A 16,135-nucleotide genomic window follows, 5' to 3' on the forward strand; every position below is an offset into this window, starting at 1 on the left:
GGCTTACAATTTATTTCTTTCACCTATACAATATTCTTGCCGCTTGAAGATATCGAATATCGTTTAGAATGAAGAAAGTAATCGACTATCACCCAACCCTCTGTATACGTTTTGAATCGCTTATAAGTCTATGTTTTTATAATACAGCATCTTAACCCTTTTTGGTATTTTCATGTAGTCAATACACTAAATTGACTATTCAAGTATTCAATGATAAATAGTCATTATACTATTCAATAAATTTATACTGAAATAGATTGATGCAGTAAACTGTTATAAATAAATTGCTTATACTAATATTTGGTATAGTGGTGAAATGTACTGTTACTAACTTCACGAAACAAAAACTTTTAAATAACTAATGGCACGAACCTTTCAAATTACAAATTCCGTTTACTTATTGATTGCATCTTAATACGTCATCTTATACGTAGCTAAGATAATATCAGTAATTGTTTCTTTCAGAATAGCAAATAAGAAGGCTCTTAAAATCTTCAGAGTTAGGTTTTATTCGCAAAAATGTTTACGTCTTAAGTTTTAGTGCAGCCAAATTCAAAAATCCGTTCATTATGAAAGTTCACTGGAAATATTTTTAAGAATATTTCCAGTCTTATAAGAATATCATTTACTAATAAATTCAAATACATAAATAAATAAATTAATTTAAATATATATAAGATAAAAATGCTTACTATTGCTCTTTTAATATTCATCTTGTTTGCTTCTATGGTATTTAAATTAATTAATTTTTAGTGTTAGAATTTGTTTTATATTTGTTAGGAATTTTTATATATCATATTTTACTCAACACAACAAAAGACATATGTCAAAAAAGAGCATTTTACATATTTTAAAAGTTTGTTTCAACCAGACTTAATGCTGTTTTTTTACAACTCTGAAAGAAAAAAATTACGGTTCATATATGATTATTAATTAACATGTCAATAAACGCTAATAGAAATAATAAAAACAAGCGTAAATTATGTGTACGTTTTGCAATAATTATTCAGATACAAAAAAATATGATATCCCGAAAACCAAAATATTTTGTTCATGACGTATTTGTATATAAATATGTATATCACTCGACGTTTATGCTGAGTTTTACAAGAAGAGAAATTAGTTAAAGTAGTAAAGTTCTTTATTTTTTTAAATTATGGACCCCTAAAAAATCAATATTTTTCAAATGAATATTTTGCTTATTAAATTAATTTGAAGTACTTTATCAACAGATTGGAAAGTTAAAAATAATGTGCAAATTTACTTAACTCTTGAGTTAGGAATATTAAATTTGTCTGCAGTGAATCGAATATTGATTTCATATTTAATGCAAATTTGATAATTAAATTTAATTTTTAAATCTACGATATTAATAAGTAAATTATATTTATTTTATAATCAAAAATTACATTTTTTTTATATACTATATAAAAAAATGTAACAAAACAATTAAATTGAATTAGTTTAGGTTATACGTGATTACGATTAATTACGACTAAATTAATTGATATTTGAATGTTTTCTCTAATTCAATTTTAATTATAAATTTCTTTTTAAAGGAATTTACTTATTCGTCATGGTAATGCACATCAGTTTTTAAGGCCAATGCACTTTATAATAAGTTCCGCATGTGCATATGCTATTGGCATGCAATATTCTAAAAAAAAATTTTATTCATTTTAGTTTTATTCCAGATTTTTAGTAAAAACAAAATCTTACTGTAAGCTCTCTACGCTTGAACGAAGCGACGAGTATTCGAAAAGTTTTACGCCCAGCATAGAAAAGAACGGTTATTAATTTTTTATTTTTTTTTTCGACATAATCATCGCTTAACTCCATATACATTTCATATCGATTAACTAAAATTTTTAAATCTATGTACATCGCATATATAGCGTTAAGGTATTTTAAAATATTTATTAAAGCAGATATTAGCTTTTCATCTGATTAATAGAAGTATTGACCTCCAAATTAAACTTTTCATCTTTGGAAACAACAAGACGTCACTAATGGATTGATCTAGTAAATAAGGTAGATTGACTAACATGTTTTATCTATATAAATCGTATATAGCGTTAGGTCTTTAAAATATTTATTAAAGCAGATATTAGCTTTTCATCTGATTAATAGAAGTATTGACCTCCAAATTAAACTTTTCATCTTTGGAAACAACAAGACGTCACTAATGGATTGATCTAGTAAATAAGGTAGATTGACTAACATGTTTTATCTATATAAATCGTATATAGCGTTAGGTCTTTAAAATATTTATTAAAGCAGATATTAGCTTTTCATCTGATTAATAGAAGTATTGACCTCCAAATTAAACTTTTCAACTTTGGAAACAACAAGTCGTCACTAATGGATTGATCTAGTAAATAAGGTAGAATGTCAATCAATTCAATTCGTAATTCTTAAATTTTAGCCAAGATGTTGGATTGTAAAGCGGTGCTTTTGTTTCTCTACATTATCACAAACATCTATAGTCGGCCGATGAAAAAATCTAATAAAAATAATTTTGACAGTAGAACCTGATGAACATATTCATGTTTGTATTTAAAAGCATTGTTCGTAGATTTGGTAGAATATTTTTTGTTGCAAACCATTCATTTTTTGTTTGTGAGGAGGAGGTTGTATATGCACCTCCTACCACCTGCGTTTCCTAACGCATACTCAACTGTCGCCTCAGTAATGGTATGTTTCATTTGCACGCATTAAAAAAAGTAATATATGTTCACTTAGTCTATACAACCTTAAGATTATTGAAACATGACTTCAAGATAGGACCTCTATATTGTTTTTTGTTTGTTTCTGTGTCAAAAACCTGCTTTTTCCTTTGGAGCACATTTTCGTTGAACTATGTTATGTGATTTTGTTACAGATTTTTGGTCATGTTTTCATCTTTCCAATAATAAATTCGGCAATCTGTGTGCTAATTCTTCTTTTTGTTCGTTACCTTTCGCTGTTGAAGAAAGTGTGCTTAACATCTTTCGCATTGGATCCGCAATATTATCAGCTCGATTGCTCTATTTTCTCATCCTGTATAGAGATGTTTCGAAAGTATTCATAACCAATTAGAAACTATATTACATAGTGGTTTATCTTTCCAAAATTTTTTTCTATCCCCGATTTTAACACCAATAAATCCAAAAATTAATAATATAAATTTTATTTGCAAATATTTTGGTGTAAAAAATTTTAATATATTAGAAGTAACAATAATAACACTCTGTCGTGAGAAATCTAATATATATATGAATATATTATACTTGTATAAAATGTGTATATAAAAACATTTTAACTAATTTTATAAATATTTTAAATAACCACTATTTACGATTCCAATGACCTTTATTTAATTATGCAGTTTTTAATGATGTATGCTTAAGTAAAATTGCATTTTTGGGATTCAAAAACAGTTCATATATACTTTTCTGCTGCAGTTTCTTTTGAATGCATTTATTTGTCCCCGTGTTCATACCTTTTTGTTTGCATTTGCAATGTTGCTGATACTTTAGTACATTGCAGTCTCACTCGAGTATGCGATCTGCAATTTAGGTCATCGCCATCATCATCATAGTCAGTCACCATCATCCCCCTCATCAGCAGCATTCACATGCTTAAACATACCCCATCTTCATCATCTTCATCATCATCTGCATCAGCGGCAAAGCCATTATGAATATAGCTAACATAACTCCCAATGGGTTTTTGAATAAAATATTCTTGAATTTTACTCAGACTTTTGTACGTATTCCTTTACGAACTGGTAAATGTAGCTGCAGCAATATTTTGTTAGTAGTTTTTACTGCTCTTCTCTTCACTTCTGCAAAGATTTTTCTTGTTTGTGGTTTTGCTTTTATAAGGTTTTTAGATGTTCTTAAATGAAATAAAATGGGTTCTGAGTAATAGTTGTGAAAAAAATGGAATACTAGTTTTAGTAATGGTAGCGCCTATAAATTAAATTTAAAATCATTTAACAAAAACAAATTAAAAAAAAAAAACACAAACTATTTAATATCTTTAAATCTAAAGAATCTAAATTCTTGTTTTCTGTGCACAATTAAGGCCAACTGTAATAAATATTATCTAAATGGATTTTATATTTTGGAATAATTTAATAATAATTTGTCAGTTTTAATCATTTTATATGATAATTTAATTCCAATTAAATGCGGTGCATTTGAGTATAAATTTGAAAATATGCAATGAATAATGTTTGATATTTAGTTGCATGAGCTTTTGAAAACCCATTTATTTTCATGGACTTAACTCGTTTTGTATATACCTATGATGTATATGTGATGAATTCAACGAATTTATTGCATAAACTAATTTTACTCTTCACCTGCATATGGAGCATAATGCACATGCAGCTTTCAACCTTAATTGCCTTTGAGTGGGCGTGCGTGATTTAATTTAACATAAAATTTGTGTACAAAGAGTAAATTTACTCGATGAATCGTGATAAGGCGTGCAAGACTAGGCGTGCACAAAACAGACCAGCATTCCGTCCTGAATTTTCATGTTTATTTATTTGCAGGTGTACTCTGGTAAATCAAATTTTCAGTAGCATAGAAACATTTTGCTAAAAAATTAATACGAAATATAGGACAATATCATTTTTGACGTATATATCCGTTATATAAAAATAATTTCGCATCATTGGGAATCAGCCATAGGTGCTGAATCTCAATTATAACATTGTTCATGCTATACCTACAGTGTATATGCATGCATGAATATGTTTATATTTATGTACTCCATAAAACTAAAATTCTTCGTAATATTTATCAACATTATTATTCAGTCGCTATTTTGACAAAAATATTTTCAAAATTCAAAATTTATCATCTATGCCTCTAAGATGAATCATCACAGAAATACATAAAAAAGCAAGTATCTTTGCCAATAAATTTTATTATATCTTATTTGTATTCATCAACAAATCTTATTCAAATCGATAATTCTTTTAAATAATCTTTACTCATCTTTACTTAACTTTAAACCATATTACTAATGAATAAAAGTTTATAAATGTTTATATACAAATGTATATTATATATTTTGCGTACAGGGCTGCTAATTAATGAAATCATACAAATATCTATAATAGAATATTTACATATAATACATACATATGTATGTTAAAAGTATTGGCTTTCATCAAAATAAATTCTTTTCTTACTGAGAAAATCACAATAATTTTAATAAAAACCAAAAAAGAAAAAGATTGCTTTGCATAATACCTTATCGGGCGTGTAATTTTGGTATTACTATATACCTTTATTATTTTTTCATCGATCGGTCGCATATAAAGTAAGTATTAATTTTCAAGAATTGAAACATAAAGATTATGTCAAGCTCTTCCATATTTCTTAATTATTAAAGTCAAATAATTTTTCATTGTTCAATTAAACTTAGTGGTAGGTCCGTTACCATTTTCTTTGATAGTTAAAAATTTGAAAAATTTTTCAAAAAATTTAGTTTGTTAGTTTGGTGAAAAATTTTAGTTCCAGAAAAGTAGAGCAATAAAGAAGTGCCAAAAACACATATTGTAAATTATTTCTTTTATGATTTTTTTCTTTACGTTTAAAATTTCTTTTATAAAAACTAATTAGCAAAATCAAAATAAATAAAACAATCTACTTCCAATTAAATATTCAATAAAGTTTCACTCAAATCAAATTATTAATATCTATTAAGAAATCTCTTTTTAATTGATGTACAGTTCAGGATTGCCTTCACTGCATTACTGACTTTTGGAAAACTTCAATGTCAATGTGACTAGTAAAGAGACTAATCAACACTAAACGAATTAAGTTAAAAACTGCATCAAACCTCTTATTAAAAAATATAATAATCTACTAACATTATAATGCAACGACGCACCGTAAAATAAACGCCATCTAAATAAAAAGTTTTGGACAATGATGATTGTTGGCATTTAGGACTTAGGTTCTGACTAAACAGAACCTCATTATTTAGTGTTTCAAATCTTACATAGGTATATCCCGAAGACATATCTAAAATTAATTTAGACAAGTTAATTTAGCAGTAATTAAATTCTACAAAAGCCTAGACCTAGAGCTCTATTGACGTAAATAGGCTAAAGGAAAAATTTCCTCAAGTCGTTATTATTATTATGAGAAGGAATAATAACACATTGCTACCTATTAAAGTTTTTTAAGCTATTTCAAACAGGCTATTAGAAATCTTAACAATATCTTTAGGTTATTAACGTTTTAATCCATTTCCTGACAATTGCATAAATAAATGAGATGTACATATCTTTTAAATTGCATATATTATATTTTTAAATCGAAAATACAGTACAGTATAGTAAAAATATCACAAATTAAAAAATTTTTCTATAAATTAAGTTAACCATCGAAGTTACTTCTATCCATAGAATATATATATAAAAACTATATTATATTTTCAATATTAAAATTACTGAAGTTTTTCCACTTCCGTTTATGTGAAAAAATGTGTCACACACTTTTACTTCCTTAATTCAAAAGTGATACGTTACACACAGGACATTTAGAGTGCTCTGTATCGGGCACTATATCCTGCATACATGGATAACGACTGCATTTTATTATGTAAAATTCTTTACATACATTTTGTCTTTATATGATAGCTTTATTATATACACCATAGTTCCCGTAGTTTTCGCAGTTTTCATATTTTTATGTGTAATTGTGTGCAAAATATTTGCAAAAGATTCGTTTCGTCATACTCGTACTCATCAAGTAGTGCTTTCCATCCATAGACATCAGTTGTTTTGCATGAGTTTTAAATAATGCTTTCATTATATATTCTGGCCTTCACCATTGACGAAATGCTATGACTTTAATTGGAATGTACAAATAGTTTAATTTAATCCTCGTGACATGCCAAATCTTTCACTTAAAGCGTTTTGTATATCCAGTTTCTTTTATGAGTATGTACTTTATTTTATTATTGCTTGTTAACTATTTTAGTATTACTTTGTCCTATTTTCTTCCTTCTATCCTTTGCTCTTCTTGTGTCTTGTTTTTGTCATAGGACGTTTAAAAATTCCTCTTTCTGACATCGTTGTAGTCATCATGAGACAATAAAGTGAAATAGTGAATTGCTTAGATATTTGCAAAGTGTCCACAATCTCTTTTATTCATAGTATCCGCTTTACGGATAGTGATGTTCATACACTTCATTTTGAAGATTTCGGGTTCAAATTGTCATAACTTGGAGTAGAGCGTTAACACAAATATTTCATCCAAACGTAATATATATAAATATATATGTATGTATCTGTTTTTTGCTTATAACAAATGCTCTTATTATAAACTTAGAATATTTATTTTAATAAATTTTTTAAATACTAAATTATTAAATAATTTAATTTTATACAATTATATGTACTTAAAAATATCATAAAATATAAATGAATATAATTAGAGCTATAAATAATTGACTCTGTTGTAAATATTAACTTACATGAGTTTAGAATAAATTAATTTTCTTCCATTTAAAGTACTACATATGCCACAGTGTGATTATAATATTATAATACTATTATTTAGTTACCCCATTTGTAATATACTTACCAGCAACTAAACTGTTTCCTCAATTTTCTATTAGATACAATGTTCATGTATATATGTTTGAGATATGTATCTACATACTTATTTATTGCAATTAATTAGTATTAGTATACTACAGTATATTTTAATTAGTCTATGAAGACAATGGGAGAGAAATCGTATACATGCAACATATAAATTTCCTTGCACTGAGGTAAAACTTCAGTATCTAGACTAGACAGTCAGACTAGCAGACACGATAAGAACGTCTAAAATTGTGTAAGTAATAAAATAATACATTACCATACACAAAGTAAACCCGATTTCTTGTAAGTTTACTATTTTATATTCTCTTTTTACAACTACACTATCATTTAAAACCCTTTGTGGGTGAACTTACATACGCCACATACTCGTCTGAATAGGTTCAAACTTTTTTTTAGTATTCATCGATTTGTAAAGTGAATGTTTTCATTTGTTAAGTACAATATTTAATTAAGAATAATAAAAATGAGTAAATTTTATAATTGATGAAATAAATATAAAAAAAATGAAATAAATTATTTTTTATTTGCATCCCATTAAAAAGAACAGAGTACCCTAATGAAAATTATAATTTAAAAAAATAAAACGTACTGGTTAAAAAACATCATTATTAATTTATAAATTTATTTTATTAATTAAAGATTTTTTTAAAATTGTTTCTATAGTATTTATACAAATTGTGTTAAATTTGTAAAGTATTTAGAATATAATAAATATATATAAGTATTTTCATTTCTTTTTTCATAAAAGTATTTTACAAATGAATTAATTTCGGTTTGCTAGATTTAAGGATTTCAACTAGTTGGACACGTCTCTGCAAAACCTCAAATAAAGCAAGGTTTTCCGAAACTTATCTCTGTCGTTTTTTTTATACCTTGTTTTTGCAGACAAAGATGAATTTGAGTTTGTTTATGCATTCATACAAACTCTGAAACGATATAACCCAAAATTTCTAAAATTTATTAACAGCCTGAATATATGCATTATAGTTAGGACATTATATTATAGTTATTTGATATTCATTACCTAACATCTCACTCATCTACTATTCATCTGTAGTTTCATATATTTATAAGTTAAAGTTGGGCGTCCAATGCTTTTGCATATTTACAGCTTTGATTGACAATATACAATGCTTAATATATGTACAACCATATATGGATTATAATCCTAATGTTTTATTTAATTTATTTTTTATTTTCATTATTATCTATTATCATCTCTTTATCATCTATTATTGAAAAACAACATCCTTTAAGCTTATCTTTCACATTTGTGAAATAGAAAGGAATTACAGAGTGGACTGTCTGAAGAGTTAGATGATTAAAAAGATAACAAATCTTCTAAAGGGATTTTCAGGGGAATAACAGCTGCAGCTTTTTAATCCTTTTTTGCTGTATTGCGCTGCCTGGTTATTACGGGTTGTTTAAAACCTTTGGGCTCAATAATTTCGACTCTTGTTTTGTTTATGTCTTTTACTTGTAAAACCAAACTTCACCGCCTGATAAAATCATATCTAACTACTTTTTTGAAATTTTTTAATTAAATATAAAACACATATGAAACACATTTCTTCATTTTGTATAAATAATTGCTTCACATGTACCATATACCCATAGAATTCAAACCCAGTTTATCAGCAGTTTTTTCTGTGTCAATTATGGATCTTCATTAATTATGGACTTTAACAAAGCGACGTTTCCGACATCAGTTGAGATTTGTGTTGAGATGTCGAGTGACAGTGCATTCTATTCAGGTTACGCCAAAATACGTTAAGAATGGCAAACATATCTTAATACTATGCTAAATAAGCTGACTTATTTGGAACTTTTGTTAGTTCTTTCGTATTCCATTCTTAATAAATTTTTTATACAGAAAACTAGTCTATAACTAAAAAATTTGGTGTTAAGACTGGGAATGAATACTTTAGTATTATTAATTGAAGAGTTTTTGATGCGCACGGCCTCGAAGAGGTCTTATCGCACCATAATTTATTTAATCTGTCAAGCACTTTGTTTGACGATTCAATTTGTTAAAAATGATATTCTCTACCTATTTAAAATAAAAATATTTATGCATACTTTTATATATTATAAATTTAATAATACATTTATTTAATGCATTGTTTTTTATTATAAAAAATTTTCATTAAAGGTTATAAATAGTTTTCTTATCATAGTTATAACAGACTTGTTTTAAACCATTGCAGTTGATGATTACATTTAAAGTTCTACAATAAAAAGTCTCCATACTCCATATGTTGCCATAATAACTTGTCGATATATCGAAGTAACGTTAATTACTTTTTCAATAGGATAACTTTGTTTTTAAAATTTCAATTGTTGACTTCCGAGAATGCCAACCATACATAAAGTTTATGAACACTGTATACGGATATTAGCACAATATAAAAGGCAATGGGTTTTTCCTATTTCACAAAACTGGAGGATACTCATCTGCTCTAATCTGGAAAACAAAAGCTTGCTAGTTGCTTTTGTATTCTGATTATTAGGAACCGTAATGAAAAAGCAAAAACAAGAAAAAAATAAAAAAAAAAAAAAGCAAATGAAAAGTCAAGCAAGCAAAAAAAATTTCTTTGGTTCGTTAACTCATTGTAAAAATAAGGTAAATGTTCCATTGTGCTTCACCATATAGAGGTACTGAGTTAACTAGTATGACGATGACCTAAATTTCTTGCATTCTGTTCCACTTTCTTATAATAAAATCATGCTGATGGTTTCACAAACTCTTGTAATTACTTATCACATATTGATTTTAGTTTATAGTTTTTAATAAAAACTAATTACGAATAAGGTGACTTGTGTTTGTTAGTGTTTGTATTTAAAATAAAAGTTGTTTTTCTTTTTAGATCAAACATAATAATTGGCTGAAGATATAGTAAATGCAATCAGCCATGATGGAATTAGAGCCGCGTGTGGCTATACTACAGGACCTACGTCTGCAAACATTTGATTCCATTCGATTTGCTTCATATCGTACTGCATCAAAATTACGTTACATACAGAAATCGACAAATTTACATTTGGTAGATATATGGAATGTTATCGAAGCATTTCGAGAAAATGGTCTAAATACACTGGAACCACAGAGTGAAGTTAGTGTTGCTCGACTGGAAACGCTCGTGTCATCATTATATCACAATTTAAATAAACGTCTTCCAACAGCTCAACAAGTTCCTGTTGATTCAAAAGCTGGACTTCTTTTGAACTGGTTATTAGCAGCATATACAAGGTAAAATTTTATATATTAAATTAAAATGATCTGAAATAGTTATTTATGTATTCAAAATATATTTTTCAGTGATAATTCCGGCAAGATTCGAGTTTTTTCTATTAAAGTTGCTTTGGCCACCATGTGTTCTGGAAAGTTGGTTGATAAATTGCGTTGTAAGCTTATAACCTATTAATTTATTTGCTATTTAAATAATTATTTTTCTCTCTTACCTCTTCTCTCTCGTTTACTTTTTATTTCTCTTTTCCTCTTCATTAGATATATTTTCACAAATTTCTGATGGTGCTGGCCAACTTGTTTTATGGAAGTTGGGTGAATTCTTACGAGAAGTGCTTGCACTTCCAGCAGCTGTTTATGAATCTCCAACATTCCATTACAAGGAAGGCCTTGAAGAGGAAATATTTCCTGCCGAAAATAAAGTCACTGTGAATGATTTCATGGCAACACTTATGTCAGAACCGGGACCGTCATGTCTTGTCTGGTTGCCTCTATTGCACAGATTGGCCACAGTCGAGACTATTGTCCATCCAACGATTTGTTCTGTTTGTCATAAAGAAAATTTTACTGGATTCCGTTATCGTTGTCAGCGGTGTCACGCCTACCAATTGTGTCAAGAATGCTTTTGGCATGGCAAGACATCGCTGAATCATCAGAACGATCACGAAGTTAAGGAATATTCGAGCTATAAATCACCAAGCAAACAAATTGGACATTCGTTGCGAAAAAGTTTTCGATGTGTTCCCGAAAAGACGACGCAAGTGTTGCCACGATTTCCAGAACAACCCGAAAAAACGCTTAATTTGTCACATATAGTACCGCCATCGCCATTACCCTCTCACAATGGTTTCTCTGATCCATCACTTTTGCATGGTCCAGGCACAGTTGGTCCTGGTGGTGGACTATTTGATCGTTCAAGTACATTAGACTCACGAGCGACTGGTCGTAGTTTAGATAGTGCAACAGCAGCGTCTATGTCTCGTGTAGTAGCTGCGTCGGCAAATGATGAAGAGCATAGGTTAATTGCACGTTACGCAGCGCGTCTAGCGCAAGAAAACCGTGCGGTAAGAATATAAATAATTAATGAAAAAAAAAAATTTTCAGATCTTATATTGAAAATTTTGTTTATATCATTTAAATATAGTAGCTATAATACACAACTAATAAATTTTATTTTAAATACAGCCCGTTGGTATGACTGGTGCAGAAAACGCAAATCCCATAACATCAGACAATTCACGTGCTCAACGAGAATTAATTGCGCAACTAGAAGCTAAAAACAAAGAAATAATGCGAGAAATTGCACGTTTACGTCGCCAACAAGAAGCTGAACAAATGGCACCTGAAAATCCAGCACTCATCAATGAACTGCGAGCATTGCGTCAGCGTAAAGGAGAACTAGAAGGGCATTTAGGAGCTTTACAAGACTCACGTCGTCAGTTAATGGAACAATTAGAAGGACTGATGCGTATGCTCAAAAATCAACAAACCGCCTCTCCACGCTCAACGCCAAATTCTAGCCCTCGCTCTGGTAAGTCCCCACCAATGCCATGTGGAGGTGCTGGAGGAGGACTTAATACACATGGTACATCACCGATGAATTCATTACATCAACAGCAGATGCCGCAAGTACATGCTATGATGGGTGGAAATGTGTTACGTTCAACTCAACAACAATTACTACAAGCCCAACAATCTACACCACTTTCTCAATCACCTATAGGACAGTCTGCGTTTAACCAAAATCAGCTAGATCAACTCAATCAAATTAGCAGTGAGGTTCGTGCTGCGTTTGCTGCCAATGGAAGTGCGCGTGAGTAATCAAATTGTTTATATATTATTATTTAGATATTATTATTTATTAAATTAACTATATAAACTATTAAAAAGATTTTTTTAAATTTGGTGTTAGATTAATCAATGTCCAGCTAAATATTCTATTGTATAGAAAAATTCCTTCAAACATTTTTAATTCACTATTTGCTTTGATATGTAAAGACTTGTGCTATAACCTTTTTTTTAATAATATATTTATTAGGCAATTGGAAATATATATAGAATAGGTTAAGGCTCTATATAATATGATTTAATATTTTTAAAATGTCAATTTAAGTCATATTTCGAAATTTCGTTATGGTTATTCCTTGCCCCCTCTTTTTACACTGCTTTTTATTTTGATTGACACGGAATCTATTTTGCCATCTCTAGAAAATGTTTCTTACATCTAATTGGGCAATTGAATCTTAAACTTAGAAGTGTTCCTTGATTTAAGATTACAAACCTTATTCCAGCTAACCCAATTGATTGACTTACGCATTGCTCACATATATTGATTTATTCTATTTACGATATCATTTCTATTATAATATTGAATACTCTACGAGTATTACGAGTATTCCTTTGTTTCAATTTTTATAATATATATCTTTGGAAGTTTAATTGAGATAGTTTGTTAGTTTTAGATAGTTCTCTAAAGAATGTGAATGTGATACTAAAATATATATACTAAAAAATAATAGTTAATAAAATATTTATGTGTATTATATTTGAGTTGTTCATATCTATAAACCAATTGTCTTGTTTATTAAATTAAACATTCGCTTTTACATTAAAATTTATATTAAAATAAAACAAAATGTGAGAAAACTCTCTCATCTCTTCATCTCTTTAACATAGATTTCTCTGTACTTTTAAATTAAAATATAATCAAAGACACTGATAAATATAATTAAAAATAGATAGATATCCAATAGTCTTTTAATTTTATTACTATATGCTTAGAACTCTTTCTACAATATCACTATAGCAATTAAATTTCTTAGTTACGATGTAAATGTTAAACATTACTCAAATGGATGTCCGTATTGTAAGAAATCCATTATGATATTAGAAATCGAACTAATAGTCTTTTAATCTTGAAGTAAGTTCTGAAGTAATACCAGAAATATTGTGCGAATATTTCTCTAGATCTAAACTAAACTAATATAACATTTGAATGAGCAATTCTAAAAAAATTGTCAGGGAATTGTGATCGTAGAATCACATGTAGTTTCGAACTGGGTACGAGGTAGGGCAATACTTTTTATTTCCGAACTTACCTTCTAAAACAGCAGATTTTGTGACGCTTAATATATTATGAGCATTTAGAGGGATGAGCTTTACGTATAAGTAACTAAATACCTTCCAAAAATAAATAAATAAATAACGTTTCTGTTCTCAATTTATTAAGAAAACCATTATAAGGTTTTTCAAATAATAAAGGAAATTTCCAACAAGAATACAAAGAGGTGTTCACTCTGTTTTGTAAAATCATTGCAAGGTGCACGAAATGGTTCGTTGCCAGCATGTATACATACATGGGTTTAGGTATAGCAAGATTGCAAATAATTGCAATACAGTTTTTCCTTTTTTGTTATTGACCGTTGTAAGCTCGTGCAATCTGTACATTTCATGGTGCTTGCAATGAGTTTGTGAGATAGAGTGAATACAACTAAAATATTTTTATCTCCACATATTCATAAAAAACCAAGAATTTCCTCTAAGACGTTTAAGGTTCGCATCACATTAAGGTAACATCCACACCAAAGCGATCACTTGCGAAGGAACGAACCTTAACAGGTACGAATGTGTGGATACACCTTTACATGGCTTTTTGCTCTACGACAAGATACTTTCATTTAGTTGAAAAGTCTTTTCGGTCATTTTACATTATACAATGATGGCAAAAAACCCGTCCAGCACAGTGAAGCTACAATCGATTATTATTAATTTTATTTATTTTATTTTCGTTGGTGACTTGTAATTGGAATCCATATCCTTAAATTAATGTTTGTGAAACATTGTGACCTGATTTCACTTTCTTCACTAAGAATTGCTGTCGATTAAAAATTGTTCTTTCCAAACGTATGCTTTTGCACAACCGACTTACACATAACGCATATAATATTATCATCATAAAACGAATTACACTGTTATATATTAATCCATGTAGTGTAGTAGTTATATTTAGGAAATATCATCAATAACGACTTATAATACATATATGACGCTGATATAGAAAAAAAATTAATTTTAACTTTACTAAAACTGAGACCAACTCAAAATTTGGATTTTTTATGGCTCAGCTCAAACATCTTATTCGAATGTGGAGCTTAACGAAGCGGCAGACTCTATTACCAATGCTATTTCTACATTAGTGAATGGTCTTCATACAGGTAAACGGGCAGCATAATTAAAAATGTATAAAGTAAAAATAAATTGAAGAATGTGCTTCTCTATTTGCAACTCGGCACTGTTTTGCTGCTTGGATCGAAATAGTAACACCGCTTGACCATATCATTTTGTTTCACCTTAATTTGAATTTTGGAAACCTTTAATTGATACATCTTTTCACATTCAAAATAACTGGATTTTATATGTATATGTTTTTTCTCATACAGCACTTAAATATCTCCTCTACTGCCATTCATAGTACTTTTATCGCACTTGATTTTCAAATCGCATTACCTTCATATGCACAACTCTTGTACATTTTGCGCGGCTTTGTAATGCAGAATGAATTATTTGTGTTGTTGTAAATACGTTGTTGAAATATTTTTCCAGGACAATCGAACAACTTAAATCAACCTCGTTTTATATTGCCACTAGGTAAGTTGGTATAGTGCTGCATTTGATCAAGTCACGTCTCCATATCACAGAGTCAATTTGTTCACCACATCAGTTAAAGCAACGCAGATTCGTGATTCTAAACCGAAAGATATTCTAATAGAATTCTAATAGAATTAAAAAAGAATTTTTGTTGCTTTTTTTTTATTTTTATTTCACATTTTTTGTTTTAGACTATTTTCCAAATAGACGGCATAAGAAAAGATGCAATTGTTGAATTCAGTTTGATTTTATTTTTCCTTTTTCAAATAAATTTTCTGCTCTTCATACCCAATGTCAACCTACAACTATAAAACAATGACCGTTACTGCAACTCTCCAAAAACAAAAAATAAAAAATAAAAAAAAAAATTATATATTATGAATTGTATGAATTTTTATTAAATCTATTATTTATAATATATGCAATAATGTATTTAATAAGAAACACGCCACATCGAAGGTGGTGAATCTTCTGATGAATATGAAATTGTGGAAGTATTTCAAAGTGATGAGGACTATGCCAATGAAAATGAGGATATACTTCATGAAGAAGCTCATATAGATCGGATACTTGGTTACAGACACTATCCAGAATATTTGATTGAGGATGACAATGCTGGTTTT

At 28.7% G+C, this 16,135-nt stretch overlaps 2 protein-coding genes across 3 annotated transcripts in view; both read left to right on the forward strand.

Moving 5' to 3' along the window:
* Positions 1 to 16,135, forward strand: part of LOC119686406 (C3 and PZP-like alpha-2-macroglobulin domain-containing protein 8) — a 23,005-nt gene that overhangs the window by 5,486 nt on the left and 1,384 nt on the right. The gene's annotated exons all lie outside the window — the stretch shown is intronic.
* On the forward strand, positions 10,490 to 15,900 carry LOC119686405 (dystrobrevin beta-like). Its single transcript, XM_038100981.1, has 7 exons — positions 10,490 to 10,868; positions 10,938 to 11,023; positions 11,127 to 11,929; positions 12,051 to 12,678; positions 14,990 to 15,079; positions 15,468 to 15,512; positions 15,704 to 15,900. The coding sequence occupies exons 1-7, from the start codon at positions 10,519 to 10,521 to the stop codon at positions 15,745 to 15,747; spliced, it is 2,046 nt and encodes a 681-aa protein (XP_037956909.1). The 5' UTR covers positions 10,490 to 10,518; the 3' UTR covers positions 15,748 to 15,900.

This window comes from Teleopsis dalmanni, chromosome 2 (genome assembly GCF_002237135.1).
Source record: "Teleopsis dalmanni isolate 2A chromosome 2, ASM223713v2, whole genome shotgun sequence".
NCBI classification, from domain to species: domain Eukaryota; kingdom Metazoa; phylum Arthropoda; class Insecta; order Diptera; family Diopsidae; genus Teleopsis; species Teleopsis dalmanni.